General features: G+C 41.4%; 1 protein-coding gene and 1 non-coding gene across 2 annotated transcripts in view; both read right to left on the reverse strand.

Annotated features, from left to right (window-relative positions):
- The window catches only part of LOC126159966 (uncharacterized), a 491,753-nt gene that overhangs the window by 26,773 nt on the left and 445,521 nt on the right, over window positions 1-19,459 (reverse strand). Inside the window, exons 2-3 of the mRNA XM_049916772.1 lie at window positions 15,196-15,772; window positions 7,233-7,400 (exon numbers count right to left, since the gene is read on the reverse strand). Coding sequence (XP_049772729.1) covers window positions 7,233-7,400; window positions 15,196-15,761 — 734 coding nt within the window. The 5' untranslated portion in view covers window positions 15,762-15,772. The remainder of the gene's footprint in view (window positions 1-7,232; window positions 7,401-15,195; window positions 15,773-19,459) is intronic.
- On the reverse strand, window positions 6,540-6,614 carry Trnas-cga (transfer RNA serine (anticodon CGA)). Its single transcript has one exon. It is a non-coding gene; the product is annotated as a tRNA-Ser (tRNA).

Here is a 19,459-nt window from a genome sequence, read left to right on the forward strand (position 1 = left end):
ACAGAATATACATTGTGTATTTATTGTTAAAAAGTACCTTTTTAGGATGTATTATTAACTGAACTCATAGTTCTAACTAAGTTCATACTCAGTGGCTCAAATAAAGGAAGAAAAAGTAAGCATTGTGAAATTACTTTAAACACAATCAATGGAGATGGATTACGAAAAACATTTCCATAATACAGAATTATCCTCATTATACACTTTATCACTTCGTGCTTTTGACTGTGTAGCAAGTGCAGAATGATATCCCTTCACCATCCAAGACGCCCATTTTCATATCTAGCTACAGGTGGTCCCAGAAGTCTGATGCGTAATGAACTACAAACAGTGCAGATGTAGAGTGACGATCTCAGTGGTGTCATAATTAAGTTCTTTGCAGAAATGCCACGTTCACACTCTGCAATCGACACTGCAATGCTGTTTATTATTGATACAAAATTTTTGAACATTGGTGGCTGTACAAGAACAGTTGGCACTTCTCCACTTAGTAGTGGTTTTAGACCCTGTTTGTACTCCCTGAAGTTCTTCATTATTTCAGAGGGCTATTAATCTTAAATCTTCACACATTCGAAAAATCTCATTTTCTCCATAAGTGATCGATATGTTTTTAGGCCACAATTTCAGGTGAATGGCCTTCATGTAGTTCATATCATCATCGTAGCTTTCAGATGCATTCACTGTTGATAGCAACCTGGATCACAAATTATTTGCCAAGCTGCGATTAAACTGTTCATCAGGAATCTTAGAAATAATTGTTCTTTGAGAAAGTTTAACACATTGAAAGTTCATATTTTCCAGTGCAATGTTAGCTACATTTGCATGTTGTCCCATTGCATCAAACAGACTTTCAAACATTTTTAATAAAAGTGTAATGTCGTTGTGAGCTTGAGCAAGGTTAACACTTGATCTTTGAAGCTGTAGGGATAGATCGGCCAACTCTTCTAAGGCATCAGAGATTACAGCTAGGTTGGAGATGAAAGTTGTAGATGACAATGTATTACAAAGCCCTTTGTAAGAAGACCGTTGTTTTGAGTCTCGTTTCGTGTCCTCTGATACTTCTAAAAAATGACTGTACAGAGCCCTGCAATCTTTCCACACAGCTTTTACTGCCAATAAACTGGAGGCCACCCAACGAGTGTCAAAACACATGACCAATTTTTAAATTTCTAACTCCAAACCTTTAGCAGCAACTGCCAACTCACTGCTGTTTTTCGGGGAGCAGCTGAAGATATTGCTAACTTTATCCATGAATATTTTAAAGTGATTAATTCCCACCACTTCTCCTATCGTGTCATGCATGGTGAGTTCTGAACGATGATTCAAACAATGCCAGATGAATAAGTTTGGAAACATCAGCTTTGCAAGGTCAGACTTTTTTCCTAACACGACAGAAGCTCCATCGCAAGTCAAAGCGATTAAATGGTCTTTCAAAAACTCACAGCCTAGTCCTAGTGATTCTAACTGCTTTAAAAGTTCTTTCAAGGTATCAGTTGCTGTTGTGTCATTTAGCCCAAAAAGTCGCAAAGAAATTGTCATGGCGTTTTCCCTTTTAACAATGTTCTGAACTAGACAATCAAAGCTTTTTTGTGTGAAAGTGAAGTGGCTTTATCCAAAAGAAGTGAAAATTTGGAGTCACTTTTTATTAAATTATTTATTAGATCTGATGTCATCTGGTCAGAAATATGAATCACTATATTAGATCAAGCAACATTTGAACATAGTATTCGCCCCATATCCAAACCAATTTTAATTTGGAGATCAATTTCTGTCTGAAACTCATTAAACAGTCTATTTAACTTTGCTTGCTTATAAGCTGTCCAAAAATACACTCAGTAACAACTTTTTGTTCCTTTACTGTGGAAGCGACGGAGTTCTGAATGTGATATTTTTCTGCGTAGTCTGGATTTTGTTTGCTAAACCGTGAGCTTCAAATGTGCAGTGATCAAACAGTTTTTTCCTAAGAGACGTTATTTGATCATGTCCCACATGAGCTTACAGTTCCTAAAAGCCATTGCTCACTCAGTTTTAACCGTTTTGTTTTTTCAGCACCTAGTGTATATCTACAAACTTGGCCTTTTTTTAATAATCAACCACGGGTACTTAGCTTTATAATCTGTACATTGTTCGACAGACCGACAATCTGGCTGTTCATCATCATTACAATTATCAATACTGTCTATAGATGTTTTGTCTGTATCCATATCCACCAACTTATAGAAATTTTCATTTTGCAACAATGACATAGGAGAAGGATTGTCTGCTTTGTTGTTTGCATCTTCTTCTCCAGCCACAGCTGACGTCATGGATTCTACATCTAAACTGTGGTTTTCACTGCCCTCACTAATGTTGTGTCTTTTAGGTTTAAAGAAGTCACTAATTTTTGTAGAGATATACATTACTATTAAACTCTCCTGTCCACTGAGTCACAATGTGTAAATAAACACTACGAACAAACCAAAACAATGCTGTCGGTTCTGAGCAGAACAACTGCACTGCAAGCGATTGACGTACAGAGAGTGATTGAGTAATACTGTTGAACGTGAATTCCTGAAGCGCCTGTTGGATTGTTTGTTGGCTTCTCTGTGAGGCAGCGATGGCTAACAAGGTAAACTGATTCAAATTGAAAAAGCCATAGACACGACCTGTCTGAATCGTGGACTAAAAAGACTGAATTCACATAGAGACATACAGACAGGCAACTGTAATGCGAGAACCACTTATGGGATTTACTTGTTTCTTTCTTTAACTCACAGATATATTCATTTACTATCTATTATTATACATTTAGCTACTTTAGGTAGCACAAGAAATAAGCTGTGGCTATAATTGTAAGTCAAGTCGCAAGAAACTGGGCTGCCGTCGTGCTCCTTACACTATTAGAGCAAAATCATTTGATTTTTTAATTAATTGTAGACCTCAAAAAGAACCACAAAAAGTCAGCAAGAGCATATGTTTCTCTTTCACAGTTGAGTCACACTCAATTTTTCTGCTTTGTGGGTGTTTAAACAGCTGACTTCAGAAGACAAAAATAATCATTATTCTTCAACCTTAATCTTTTATTTAGGTACATCTTTTTGAGCTCTACAGTTTGGTACTACATAACGTGATATAGTTCTTATGGATTATGTAATGTATTTCAAGAGAGCATGCTGGCAGAAAACATTTTTACTTCATATAGCTGATGACATTTAAACGGCTGAACAGACTTTCAGAAATATAGCTAAGAACCGTCCCCATTAAACCAGCTTTCAAATAAAAAAACGGCTTTAAAATTGGAACTTTCGTTTGAGAACTATGTTGGGGCAGACAGACAGACTTAAGGGTCAAACATATACATGTCCGTTCTGCATTGGGAGTTCAAATTTGCCCCCTGTGGGAGCTCCCCTCTACTGTATAGCGTCAACCATGTTCTAACGAGGGTGCGGGCAGATAAAGACAAAGGTCAAGAGTGCCGTGGGCAAAGGGACATATCGGGTCGCAAGGCTGCCAACTTTTAGTCATGTTAGCTCCATTCGCACATATGATTTTTAGCTGTGACGTAAATTACAACATGGAATAAAATGATTTCGTGAAAGCACATTATAAAGACGTTCACATTCAAACATGGCTTACATTATTTATTTCTCATTAACACACATAACATGAGATGTTGCCTTGCTACTACATTGCTGAGGTTGTTGGCAGTCGTATACAAAAGGCAATATGCACCAATCACAACTTTAGAATGATACTCCACTTATCTTGGGTATACTGTACGTGCACACACACACACACACACACACACACACACACACACACACACACACACTCTCTCTACCTCCTGCCCGTCACATCATGTTGGCGAGCCATTGTCATGTTCACTTGTGCTGGTGCAGCGGAAAATTACGGTTACGGTTTGATTTAATACACATGTACTACTTCAAATCTCCGGTACTGTACTGTTAAAAAAAGGGGGGGGGGCGAGAAAAGAGAGAATTAGAAGAAAGGGAGTTTCTGGGAGGTGCCAGAATGCATTGTGGCCAAAATTAAGCCCTGATTCAAGGTACATGTTGTTGTTAGGCATATGCTATAGTTTGCAATCTTATTGGCCATTTGTTTGACCTCCAAATTAGTATTACATTTATCTGCAAGGTTACGTTGCTCTGGTGTAATGTGAACAGATATAAAGAAACAGGTGTGTGTGTGTGTGTGTGTGTGTGTGTGTGTGTGTGTGTCAAGGAAGGTTAGGTTAGCCTTAGCACTGCCTTCTGCTTTATTACATTGTTTGACAAGAATTCCTAATTAGGCTGGCGACTGATATTAATACATAACTAATATGTAATTAATAAGACTTGCTTTTGTGCTGGAGAACATCTGTTCCTCACACAAATGTTAAGTGTTGGTTATACTCTGCTGGAGTGTTTTGGAAACGAATCCCAGTCTGTTTGTCCTGTTCCCATTAGGTTATATTGTGGTCACAACTTTCTCAAAAATTCCTCACAGCGGTTTAAGGTTAGCACTGATTGCCTTTTATGGTCGGCCACATTACCGCTAAAAGCAGTCCCTTTGGAGGGGCCCTCCTGCACAATTCCACCACATGTGGGTGGCTGACTTTCTGCAAGGCTGTGCCCTGTATTCTGTGACATTTGTATGGCTGCTTCGGTATCTTGGCATTTTCAGCTCTTCAGGAGGAAGGCAGAGCTTTAGTTGGTAAAGACATTTCCAGCTGGAGTACATCACAACCAGACACACACTCTGGAATCAGGTATTGAATTGTAAGGTGTATCCAGCAACAGATGTGCACTCGGAGCACAATTCAGGTATGATAATGAGTGAACTAAATTTTAAGAGAACTGTTATGGGAATTCAGTGTGTAAATACATAGGATAGCGAGCGAGTATCCACATTTGTCTGCATAATCCGTGAGACAGGAGTCATAGCAACAGAATGCCAGAGAAACACCATCCAGATACTACAGAAGCAACCAAGCACTTGTAAGTGCAATAGCTAAACAGCTCATGAATAGAGCTTTTTGAAAAAACAACAACAACATGAAGAAGAATGGAAGACAAAGGTGATTATCTGTTTGAGGAAGATAAATTTGGAGTAAAGGATCCAGGGATAGTGGAAGGAATGTGTAAGAAAAATCAAGGCATCTTTATTGGATTTGAAGATCTTTACATGACATTTGACAGCATGAAATAATGAAAGTGTGTGAAATTTTTTTAAAAGGTACATATAAGATATATTGAACAGCAGGTAACATAGAATATGTACAATAATCAACAAGAATTGGTATTCTGAATTAAAGATTGTTAAAGATAAGGATGCAGGTTATCTCCACACACGTTCAGATTAACACTGAAGAATCATTGGTGGAACTGAAGAAACTTATAGCAATTTAATTAAAACTGAAGTTGAAAAGGATATCATTGATAAAATTCACTGGTGATATTTCTGTGTTCACCGAAAGTCAGACTGAATCACCAGAATTGGTGAATGTAATAAACAGTTGAATGAGTGCCAAATCAGGATTAATGAATGGAAGAAAGAGGAAAGTATTGGGGTGTGGCAGAAGTAACATTGGTGGCAAAGTTTACAGAATTAAGGACCACACAGTAGACCACTTGTACGGACTCTGGTACATGTGATGCTAATTTACACTGAGGGTCAAAGCACGGTTGTTATAAGGAATAATGTAGCATGGAAAAACAGGAGATTCCCCGCAAAACAAAGTTACTAATATCAAAGATATGCCTTAATTTGTGTTAGACATACCTGAATGTATGCTTGGAGCAGAGTACTGCATAAAAATTAATCATGGATTATGGAAAAAACAAGAGGGGAATCGGAGCATTGTAAATGCGGTGCTATTGACGGATGTTTAAACTAGGTGAACTCGTAACAGAAGAACTGTGGAACATCTCTGCAAAATAGGTGAGGATAGTGTGATATGTGGAAAACCGTGACAAGTACAGGGGCCAGCACATTAAGTTATATTTGAAGGCATCAGGGAATAGCTGCTGTGGCACTAGAGGTGGTTGTTGAGATTAAAAACTGTAGGGAAAGACAGAGATAGGAATGAATACCTTAAATGACTGGACTCTAGGTGCTCATGGGGCTGCAAATCTGTTGCTCACACAGACAGACACATTGTCAACAGAAGGCAGAGTTTCCCCTTTGCATGTCTGTCGTTACCAAGACTGGCTGTTACAGCAGTGGGGCAACCAAGGTGGTGCACACCCTGGCAAGCTGAGGCTCTGCTGGTGTTTGCTTCTGTTTGGTGATTGCCGAGGATATTTCTTGTTACTAACAGAAACTTTATAGCAAATTATTGGGTTCTTTCTCCTCTCTCATTCCTGACAAGCACCAAAAATGGTCTCATAAATGTGTGTGTGTGTGACCTCTGCTAGACCATTCCAATACATCTAAAGTAATAGACATTTATCTCATCTGACAGTGTTACACATTCAGTGCACTCATACTCTCCCCATCACTAAATTTTCTGGGCATGACATTGTCTGAATTATTGAAACTTCCTGGCAGATTAAAACTGTGTGCCGGACCGAGACTCGAACTCGGGACCTTTGCCTTTCGCGGGCAAGTGCTCTACCAACTGAGCTACCCGAGCACGACTCTCATTCTGGAAACATCCCCCAGGCTGTGGCTAAGCCGTGTCTCCGCAATATCCTTTCTTTCAGGAGTGCTAGTTCTGCAAGGTTTGCAGGAGAGCTTCTGTAATGTTTGGAGGGTACGAGCCGAGGTACTGGCAAAAGTAAAGCTGTGAGGACTGGGCTTGACTCGTGCTTGGGTAGCTCAGTTGGTAGAGCACTTGCCCACGAAAGGAAAAGGTCCCGAGTTCGAATCTCGGTCCAGCAGACAGTTTTAATGTGCCAGGAAGTTTCATATCAGCGCACACTCCGCTGCAGAGTGAAAATCTCAGTCTGAATTATTGTTGGCATTTGTTTGCTGGTCTTTATGAATAAGACACTGAACTGTTGACAATAACTATTTTTCCTACCAACCTATTCTTAACTAACCTCTCTTCCATGGTACTATGATCTAGTCGTGGGGATACCACCTCTGATTGTATGTTTTGATTTTATTCCCAGTTCACTTTGCTGACCCTCATTAAGTCTAGACTGAGCATTTACACTTTGCTTTTCAGTATTTATATCTTATCTACCATATAATGTTGTGTGCACGCGCGTGTGCGTGTGTGTGCGCGTGTGTGTTTTGAGGGAACTCACCGCATTTGAGAGACAGTGGCCTCATCAGGTGGAGGAGTCGTGGGCCGCGCAGCAGCAGGTGTCTGGCAAGGTGCGCTGGCAGAGGTGGCGGTGGTGGTGGTGGTGGTTCTGGTTGTGGTTGTGGTGCTGGTGGTAGTGGTGGTCCTCAGCTCTGTAACGACTGGTGCACTGCACATACAGAGAGGCAGGGTGTGAGCTGGCTAGGCGTGTCCTCGTGGGGATGTGGAGGTGGCTCACTATGGCCAGCACTGCTGAGGGACCATCCACACAGGGGATAGGGCTCCAGTTAATACAAATGAATTACCAGTAAGCTAATAACAATCAGTTGTACCATCCGAGCTTTCCACGGCAGTCGCTCAACCCCGTACAACAGGTAGTTCAAATCTAAGTGCAGCCAGAAGGTACATACAACGCCCAATACTTGCACAAAACATAATTACAGAATTACTGGACAGGTTAGCTCAGGTGCTGTCGCCATCAAAACTATCCAAACGGCCTGAATTCCACTCCACCTAAATTGTATGATGATGATGAAGTCCCATATTCCTTGACAGAGTGTAGGGGAACGACGAATGCACCCACATAATGTTACTGTCTTGCAGTTCCTCTGATCGCTTTTCGATATGGGCATTTCACTCTACAAAACGATTACTAAAAGACCCCACTTGAAGCAACTGATTTGTAACACTGAGTCCACAATCAGACTAATATCACGATAATGTGAATATCGAAACCTGTTATAATTAGATGGCAGCTTGTAAACTCAAGTTTATTGCAATAAATGACTTTTTGGAAACTAAGTTTCAACTTGAAATTAAGTGACGAAAACATTTGTATTAAGACTACCATCCAGGATTCCAACTGAGCACCTATTGTCTCTGTTAACTAAGTACGAAAGATCTTAAATATCATTTCAGCCACAGGTAAGCATGTGTGTATGTGTGCATGTTGGAATGTTGAAATGGCTTCGCATTGTGTTCGATGATTCAAACCTAGCAACTAATAGGATTGTTAACTAAGTGCAGTAATACATTACATATCCAAATATAGCAATATGAGAATCTGAACTGTCGAGAAAAAGTATTTTGTTCCTTTACTGGGATCTGAATCCACCGCCTCCCGTTGTTTTCTAACCACAAATACATGTTAAACATCTGCTTAGTTTAGCTGTAGCAGGATGTGCCCATATATGAACTGGAAATAACCTAACGGAACATTCTGTGTGGGGTGGGAATCTATCCCTGCATGCTGCATGCACCATCGTTGTTGACTGCACACAAGATAATGTTGATTATCGAATTCTTTTTCGCCACTTGCTACGAGGTACGTGTTTTAACTTTTCAAGCAATCATTTAAAGTTTTGTGTGACAGACTTGAAATCGACACCAGCTGTCATAGTTGACAAGACATGCAGAGGCGATAAAAATCAAAATTGCTTTTCTCCTCTGGTTTTATGTGCATGACACAATGAAAATCTTTGCAGACAACCATGAATACAATGGATGCTAATAACTATGGACATATCTGTGGGAAGAACTTCGTAACACAAAAGAGCTTCATTACACCAGATGTGTACTGTTACATTCTGTGGACTCACATTAGCCTTTGATTTTAAGTTTTTTGTCAGGACCAAACATTTTTGTTTTATGAAGGTGGAGCCAAATAGTTCAAATGTCCATCCAACCATCCTGTTTTAAGTTTTCCTTTATTTTCTTAAACTAAGCAATGCAAATACTGTGACCATTCCTTTGAAATGGCACTATCTATTTCCTTTCTAACATTTCAGAGCTGTAGATTCTATTTTGTCTCTAATGGTCTTGCAGTCGATGGGATGTTTGACAATTTCTTCTTTCTTTCTTCCTCAACATTTCCTATGAATTAAAGTGCCGCATGATGGCTAATTGGTCACATTTCATGACATTTGGCAGTGATCGATTGAGCCATACTGGTAAACCACCACATCAAAACAAACCAACTGCAAATGAAAAAATTATTTCCTGACGTAATTTCTTTGACACACTTACCACATACACACACACAAAATAATACAACAAAACAAACACATTTCCAGAATACAAAAGGACTCACAAGCTGAAAACTTACACACACACACACACACACACACACACACACACACACACACACACACACACTGACAACACCACACAGAAAAGAACCAGCTGGTACACCATAACCTACACACAAACCAACACACGTAAGCAGAGCCAAAATAAAAAAAAAAAATACCACACCATAACACACACACACACACACACAAATGCATGCACGCACAAATGCGTACACAAACAGATCACAGATACTTCAATAATTACACTTGAAAGTTTCGCAATAACATTCGATATTTGGCAAAAACATTTGACAGTCGGCAACAGAAACCAAAACATTGCATTGCAACAATCTTTCAGTTCATAGTGCTGTGGAATGTGGGAAAAACTGCAAATTGGCATTCATAAGAAGAACACCAAAAATGCAATGGGAGTGTAATATGTAAGAAATTGTCCACACAACCTGTAAGTACAGTTCAAAACATTACTACTTAATAGGAAATACCAACCACCAGAACTGTTTATCACCTATAGGCACAGTGACAAAAATGTAAATTAAATAGCTAGCATATGTACATATTCCAGGCCACTGATAACGCCTTGCAGAAAATAAACTCTAAACGCGTATGGCACTAAAATTGTGTTTTATTCAGTTGCTGTCAGCTGGTCCATAAGTAAAAATTATGAATATACTGAGATGCACAAAATACTTCATGCAGCATTTTCGAAGGTTTAAACAACAATCCTTATGACCTTCAAGTGTACAACATTCAATAAGTCACTCCAAGAATATTTTATAGCTACAAATAAAAAATTATGATTGATAAATATACTTATTCCAACCTGCATGACAACACGTCAGACAAAAGTCTATGATATTATGCATGAATCTACTTGTTTCAATTAAATTATGGATGGTCCTTTTAGGCTACATGCATCAATGTAGTATGCTACATGAGGAAAAATGATGGACTTTCTTACGCACTTGCACAGTACATTTTTAGGCCCCCTTTTTCCACATGGAATTTATATGGAGGGATTATCTGTGCTACATAAGCTACATTTACTGAAGACAAGCCTCATCTTTGCCAAGATTGACGGTGTTAATAATAACAGAAGAAATTATAATAATGAATGATCTCTTCAAAAAACTATTATAGTGGATAAACATGGCTGCTTAGTAGTTAATACCACTTTAAAGTAAAAAATAAATTCCTTCTGAAATTATAATAAAGGGAAGCCACTTCAAGAATAACAATGGACGCATTCTCAAACAACAGTCACTGCCTATGATTGACTTCCTTATATATCAAATGACCTCTCTTCTTTTAGTAAAATTATAAGCCTCTATCACAATAATAAAGAGCTAGAAAATAATTAACGTTCCTTGACACAATGGCACACTACTGCAGTTATAAATGTGACAATGGAGAACATTCTGGAAGTTTGATTGATACTTGTCGCTGAGTTTATTTTGTACGATCTAATGTTGGTGTAACCTAAACTCTTACAAGATCACAGCAGCTCAGGTGGGAGAAAACACTTCCTGCAGAAATTTCTGTAGCCTACAATAATGCCAGTAGTGCAGCTGACAATTATGTGATTTTATTTCAGTGATTACAAAAACAACTCTAAAGTACACATTAGGTAGCTAAGGCAATTAGTGACCATTGATATGGATTAACAAGGAAAAGAATGTTTTGTAAAGGCTGTAATGAACCTCCAGGGAAACGGAACGCTCATCCAGTGAGCAGCATCCTTCGTTAATGGCAAAACAGTGGCACTGCATTGAAAGTAGTTTGGTAGTCTGTTAAAATTTCTCTACCTTCATTTGCTTAAGCTCTGTGTTCAAGTCACTCATCAGCCAAACACTTAACAAGTATTAACAGACCCTCTTTGCCTCCGGTGAGTTCTGTTGAACAACATAAGGTTCCACTTTCCTTCCTAATCTACAATAAAGCCGACGCTCCTTCACTACCTGCTGGAGGAGAGTCGGTGTATGTTGGGCCATGACAGAGGCAGACGTCCGGCTAGCGGAAGCTCACCATTAACCTTTCTTGCACCAGAAATTTTACTTCATCCCTGGAACAATTGTCATGTAAAGTCACGGCACACTTATTTGAACTTGCAATGTTGAAAATGTTGGTGCTGAACTGGGAATCTAACCCAGATATCTCTTTCTGCCATCTTGAACACTTTTCGGACAATACAGTTCCATCGTTTTGTTGGGTCCCAACATTCCATAGTTATCCAGGTTTCAATGAATGGGGAAGGTCAGGTTTTAAATACTGGTTGGGTACAAAAATTTTCGCTGTGGGATTTCAAGTTGTAGCATCCGCACTGCAAGAAAATGTGGAAAGCAATTATGATTTTTAGCATTTGTGCATGCAACGTCAACAATAACAATTGGTGCCAATTTTGACCCTGAAACAGGCAGAGAACTTTTTATCCTATCATTTCAGATTTATAAATTCCACTCCTAGTGGCTGGTGGAAAAGAATTTGACAGGTGTGTAGCCAGTGGTGATAGCATATACAGGGTTAAGAGTCCCAGTCAGCACAGAACTTTTCCTCGCATAATTTCTAGTTCAGACATGAGCATATCTCACTGGTGGTGAAATAAACTGACATTGTGTGTCTATATGTGGCTAGAAAACAACATGATATATGCTGGGTTCGAAACGCAGCAGGGGAATACTTTGTTGTATAATCATTTCAGTTTCATCATCCCTCTAGCGGTGAAAAATTTCGATACATAAAATTATAACAGTTTATTGTGCTTCATTCACAATCCCTGCCCAAAACAAAACTTTATGCCCCATGATATCAAGTTTGAAAAAGTGCATATGATGTTACACGTGGTTAAAATGATAGTAAAGATCTGTAGTGACCGGATTGGAGTCCTGGATCCCAGTCCAATACCAAAAGCATGTAGTTTGAAGCTGAATCTTGCTTTTTGAAATCTCATTTATTGTAATTCACTTCAGTTTACAAGCACTGAGGACCGTCATCTCTGGTAAAGGGTTTTCTGATATTTACATTACTGTGGTATTGGTTTTCATATGGACGATAATAGATGAAGTGCAAGAAAGTTATGTGGCTGCATACAAACCAGGTGGAACGCAGTTCAGGAAATTTGGCTGCTTCTGAGCATGGTAACACACGCATATAAATTTGACAGGCACGACACTCGTCTGATTGTCAAACATTTCGTATTGTAATTAATGTGATACTTTGATCATCAGACATCGTTCAAAGCCTGTCTTAAAACTGGTCTTTGAAAGGTACAGCTACAAAATGGTTGACAGCGTGTTTCAAATTGAGCTGGAGAAGGAATTCAGTAGAGCGGGCAGTAAGGCACGGTGAACCTCGTGATTTGACAACAGAAAGAGGCTGTGGTTGTGCAACAGTTACGTGTCATAACAGTATTACCACATTCATCTAAATTTCATTCATTAAATATGGTTGACAGGAATTTAAGTATTTTTCAAGTGAGTATCCTCACTTTGTAAGCACACAGGAAACCATGGGGTAGTTAAAGTAAGCCGTGTCATTCCCCAGTGATGGAAAAACACACACTGAGTGAGTGAGTGAGTGAGTGAGTGTGATGAGCAATGTTTGTGATTGATGATGTAAGTTGTGCTGTGAACTTGCTACTGAAATAAAATTAAGTTTGTCCTCCACATACAGTAGGTATGAATGGTAAATTCTGTGAGAATCTGATGTCTATCTAGAAGGGCTGGCATGGGTACAAGGGGATAGTGAGAAGGATGAACATGGGATAGTGAGACATCCTCCCCAAAAAATGGGAAAACACTATCACTACACTGTGTGAAGTGGACACTGTATGAAGTAAAAAAATAATTCTGCTTACATGTGGTTTTATACATCTTATTTTAATTATTAAAATCATAGGTACCTGCGGTGTATAAAATTTGAGTGTGATACTATGCATAATTTTTGAGAGGCGAAGGGAGGGGGGGGGGGGGTGGGGGTGTCAAGTGGAATCAGTGAAAGACAGAGTCAGTTCCAGGACCAAACATTGTATATATGTCTGTAACTGACACCCAATAATGTGGGAAGTATGAGGCAGTGAACTAGGTGAAGATCACGACAAGAATCTATTATACATCATCAAGAGAATTTTTAAAATATACACAAAGATTACTGTTAGTAAAAAGATTCCCGTTAACAAAAATTTTTTCAAACATAAGAGCTCGAGTCATTTCCCACAGCGTGCATAACGAGTTTGGAATAATGTAATGTTTTAAATTTTTTTCAAGAATGTAAATAACAATTGTAATATGTTTATTGCTTAAACAATGAATTTTGATGTTAATCTTTATAGAATAAAAGAGAAAGACACTGAATGATTTACAACACTGGCTCTATGTTCATTACAATTGGTTCAGGGAATGCACAGTGTCATCTCGAACACAAGATTTCCAATATGTCAAATAGCACATAAAATACTACATAAGTATTAAAATCTAAATGAAAAATAAATGATCATTTATCAGTGTTAGTGGCTATTAGACTTGTATGAACATATGTAACTGTAAGATGGTGCAGAAAAATGGTAACTCTGGTCGCACAGACACTTTAATGGTCACAGACTATCAGAGTTGGAACAGCAACAATGGATGGGACAGATAATGTCATAAGGTGTGCCACAGGAGAATGGAAGCCTGTAGTGTTCACTGGGTGGCTATAGTGAAGCCATAGATCCACTGAAACACACACACACAGGGTGGACACCTGTTCATCGAATACACAGTAAGGCACGGTATTCTGTGTGTCACAGAAGGGAACGTATCCAAGCACTGCGTGAGCTTTATGTAATGCTGAGTACAGAGGTGAACAAAGCGAGGTGGGAAGACTCAACTTTATGGGACCAGCTGGAACTGCTGCTAGGTCTGGCCTGTGAACCTGCGAGGTGGTCTCAGGCTGCAAGAGGTGTGAGCAGCCAGACACTGGGGCACCGATGCTTACTTCACCTGGTTTTCTGAACATCCTCCGTACAAGCCCTCACAGCAGAGCATTCTTTTATATTTTGTGCCTTTAGAGCAATTAACATCTTCCGTGTACTATCTGGATTTGGAGAGAACTAAGAATTATCTTGGGATAGTTACTGGCATATGGCTTGCACGTGGAAAGAAAGTGACCGACAACTACGTAAGAGCCAAAGCTGTAATACTAAGGTGTGAATAGTGATTACTCCGATAATCTGCTTTTATACAAGACGAAACTTCCACAGGTCAACATCAGCCATCTAAATTTGTAAAAATGTTACCACCATCCTCTATAATCATTCTGCAGTACACTACCTTGCTCGAGGTGTCGATTGTAAGTGACTTTGTCATCATCTTCATGCAGTGTGGCACTATTCAAAGGTGTCATCAGCCACAGAGGCAATGGGCAACTTTAGAGACCACTTCATGGGAACAGGCCTACAGCAACCAGTACAGGCTGCCGGTTGCAAACTACACCCATCACTGTGTCTGAGCCTATGCTGGGCAATACAGCTTTGTGTCCACAGCAGTCTGCCTCGTGCTCTATTCACACAGTAAGTGTACCCTCTGTCATGACAGTTGATGCTAAAACCTAAACAACCACTTTCTGTATACATGTAGTTTAATATAATGCCCACAAACTGGCTCTTTGATGGTTTTTGTTAGCTAACATACCTGGTAATGAACACTGTTCAGTTTAGGGGTTCACTGAAACTGCTACACGAGGGTAATGATAGCATTGTGAGCTATCGTGAAATGACTGTCTACGATGGTGTATTTTACAGCAGACACACATCTGCGAAAATTCAGTGGGAAAAATTATACAGTTGGAAATACACACACCTAGAACCGAGAGACACGAATGAGTTGGTTGTCTCACACTTACCTGGTTTGTGGTGGTGGATCGTACAGCAACCGGCTCACTTCGATCAAGTCTTCCGGCTGCTTCCGCATCGCATCTGCCCACCCCTGAGTGGCCATCACCTCGTGGGTATGAGTCTTAATAAATTCGATGGCGGCTCGCCTGAGGTCACTGCAGGAGTGGCGGACTGCGAGGACGGCCGCGGCCGCCGCGGTCTCCACGGTCAGCTGAGCGGCCACCTGCCGCTCGCACTCCGCCTTCAGCCCCGACGCCCCGTACTTATCCGCTGCAGTCAGCAGCTGGGGGGCCGTGCCGGGCCGCTGGGGGGCCCGCTGGGTGTACAGGTAGGAGACCAGCTGCCTGAGCACCGGGCCCCCGATGTCGGCAATCCTCACCACGCCAGTGCAGGCCTCGAGGGTGTCGTGGGCGAACATGGCCGCAAATACGGGGCTCCTGTCCGCGAGGACGGCCCTGTGCACCACCAGCCGAGTGTCACCTGCCTCGAGTATCACCATGGCGTCGTCCCCGACGTCCAGCAGGTCCCCCAGGTCGACAGCCACCGTCTCTGTGATGTCCTTAACTGCTTCCATTGCGGACGATTCTGAAACACGGCAACACGGAGCAGCCGTTTCAGCATACAGGTGACTGACAATACTTCTACGAGTGACAGCCACATCTGTTTCCAGCGACAGTTGATAAATACAGGGTGAGTCACCTAACGTTACCGCTGGATATATTTCGTAAACCACATCAAATACTGACGAACCGATTCCACAGACCGAACGTGAGGAGAGGGGCTAGTGTAATTGGTTACCACAAACCATAAAAAAATGCACGGAACTATGTTTTTTAACATAAAACTACATTTTTTAGTTGGAACCCCGTTGGTTTTGTTAGCACATTTGAACATACAAACAAATACGTAATCAGTGCCGTTTGTTGCATTCTAAAATGTTAATTACATCCGGAGATATTGTAACCTAAACTTGACGCTTGAATACCACTCCTCCGCTGTTCGATCGTCTGTATCGGAGAGCACCGAATTACGTAGGGATCCAAAGGGAACGGTGATGGACCTTAGGTACAGAAGAGACTGGAACAGCACATTATGTCCACATGCTAACACCTTTTTATTGGTCTTTTTCACTGACGCACATGTACATTACCATGAGGGGTGAGGTACACGTACACACGTGGTTTCCGTTTTCAATTACGCAGTGGAATAGAGCGTGTCCCGACATGTCAGGCCAATAGATGTTCACTGTGGTGGCCATCATTTGCTGCACACAATTGCAATCTCTGGCGTAATGAATGTCGTACACGCCGCAGTACATCTGGTGTAATGCCGCCGCAGGCTGCCACAATACGTTGTTTCATATCCTCTGGGGTTGTAGGCACATCACGGTACACATTCATCTTTAACGTACCCCACAGAAAGCAGTCCAGAGGTGTAAGATCAGGAGAACATTTTCATTTATGACATCGGTAGCACCTATCATCACAGTGGGTAACGCAAAGTTGTTCAATGCGCTAACAGTTTCGCAAACCGTCGACTTTTACACGCATGTTCGGCACAAACTGTTCTCCTGGTTTTCTGACGACCGACTTTCTCTCTCGTGGTATAATCGTGTTTCGACGTCTGAGCTCCTGGTTCGGTTCTCGCCTGATTGGTTCGTGACTGCAGTCCAGAAAGGACTGCCGCTTCGATCGGGTGGTCTGTACGACCGGCAGAAACCTTTTTGTTCTAACTTAATCAGATTTTTACGTTCTGCACAAACTGCAACACCGTTACAGGTTTTCACGCTAATTAAGGCCGTGTAAGCATGGTCTCTTCCGAATGTAGTTTTGACCAAAATGCGATGCCGGTAGCTGGAGTCCAGAGTTTTTCTTTATCGTGCCTTTTGCGTTGCTCTGCAGATATTTCCATAGCAAGTTTGAAACGCGTACGTTTCATAGGCAGCGATGGCGAGCCACAGAATCTCTGACCAGAGAGCATGTAGTCAGTGCAGTTGCGAGAGAGTAATAGCGCGAGAGTTCAGTTCTGCTGCGAGGCAGTAGTGGTACGTAGCGAGTCGCGAGAGCATGTAGTTGCTGTTGCGAGTTAGCAGTTGTGTGTGAGGGGTCGGCGGGCGTCGACATGGCTCTATGGTCGAGATTCAGGACGAGGTATATTTTTTAAATCAGGTAATGAAGCAGCTTTGCGCACATCTGATAATGTAATGGATCTTAAGTGTAATTAATTTGTTCAAGAATCGCCCCAATAATAATTTTGTTTTCAAACCAAGCATTTTAACAAAACAAAGAATCCCTTTTTGAAATAATATTTTCCTTGCATTTCCTTAAAGAAAAGTCTCCCTTAAATTAAAAAAAATATATATATTTGCGATGCATTTCCTCCAAGCTATGCGAAAAATAAGAGCAGATGCAGTATTACTGAGGTAAGAATTTGAGTTTAATCAGGGCCTAAAGATCGACATTTCGGTCTATTTGTGTCACTGAGATTTTTTTATTGAATTCATATCAGCTGACATTTCATTCATTTTTTGTTGAATTGACTTAACATTTTTGTGGGGAGGTTACACTTTGCTCCATTTATATTTAAACATTGTCTTTCAAATGTCACGGGGGAGGTTACAAGTTCCATACCGTGACAAATATTTCTTTATACCTAACCCAGAGGTGAAACAGCAACTTTCATAAATGCAGCTTTGAAACTTTTTAATGCAATGAAATATTTTCTTAAAAATTTTCATCCCCTATTCCACTCCTTTAGGGGTTGAATTTCCAGAAACACTCAAACACGTATTTTTTTATTTTCTGACTGAGAAATCAAACACTAGTTTATGTAGTTCTAGCTCCAAAATTACCTTAATAGAGACATTTCTCAAAAATCCTTCATCCCAATTTCACCCCCTTATGGTTGAAATTTCGCGCAATCTTCTTACACGCACCTCCTGGAGATTTCCAGTTTCGGTTTGGGCTGGGACATGGGTCAGACGGGCAGGACATTCCCTTTTATGCAGAGAGATTATTAATTAATAATCATACAGTAATTTTTGCTCACGAATTGACCTGGTGACCGATCTCGAGTTATTTTCCGTCTAAGCTTATGGCTGATGCCGTTTATTTATTCCATACTTTTATCTTTCGTTACTGTGTAAAACCAGTCGCACAGTAACAATTCGTTTACAAGTGTATCTGTATTTTTTCGCATTTTCATTATTCCTCGGAACATACGCGTTCCCAAAGTAACTGGGAAAATTAGGCGCACGCCTCATGTAAACATCCTAATTAAACGGAAGTCCAGTTCCGTTATAACTTGCGTAGTTACAGTTTAGCGCAAGCCGCACCTCGACACATGTTCAGTCATTCTGCGTATATTTCGGGTGACCTAACACAGTTATACAACCGCTGTGAAGAACCGTAACCGAACTACACTCCTGGAAATGGAAAAAAGAACACATTGACATCGGTGTGTCAGACCCACCATACTTGCTCCGGACACTGCGAGAGGGCTGTACAAGCAATGATCACACGCACGGCACAGCGGACACACCAGGAACCGCGGTGTTGGCCGTCGAATGGCGCTAGCTGAGCAGCATTTGTGCACCGCCGCCGTCAGTGTCAGCCAGTTTGCCGTGGCATACGGAGCTCCATCGCAGTCTTTAACACTGGTAGCATGCCGCGACAGCGTGGACGTGAACCGTATGTGCAGTTGACGGACTTTGAGCGAGGGCGTATAGTGGGCATGCGGGAGGCCGGGTGGACGTACCGCCGAATTGCTCAACACGTGGGGCGTGAGGTCTCCACAGTACATCGATGTTGTCGCCAGTGGTCGGCGGAAGGTGCACGTGCCCGTCGACCTGGGACCGGACCGCAGCGACGCACGGATGCACGCCAAGACCGTAGGATCCTACGCAGTGCCGTAGGGGACCCCACCGCCACTTCCCAGCAAATTAGGGACACTGTTGCTCCTGGGGTATCGGCGAGGACCATTCGCAACCGTCTCCATGAAGCTGGGCTACGGTCCCGCACACCGTTAGGCCGTCTTCCGCTCACGCCCCAACATCGTGCAGCCCGCCTCCAGTGGTGTCGCGACAGGCGTGAATGGAGGGACGAATGGGGACGTGTCGTCTTCAGCGATGAGAGTCGCTTCTGCCTCGGTGCCAATGATGGTCGTATGCGTGTTTGGCGCCGTGCAGGTGAGCACCACAATCGGGACTGCATACGACCGAGGCACACAGGGCCAACACCCGGCATCATGGTGTGGGGAGCGATCTCCTACACT

Source organism: Schistocerca cancellata, unplaced genomic scaffold (assembly GCF_023864275.1).
Source record: "Schistocerca cancellata isolate TAMUIC-IGC-003103 unplaced genomic scaffold, iqSchCanc2.1 HiC_scaffold_1150, whole genome shotgun sequence".
NCBI classification, from domain to species: domain Eukaryota; kingdom Metazoa; phylum Arthropoda; class Insecta; order Orthoptera; family Acrididae; genus Schistocerca; species Schistocerca cancellata.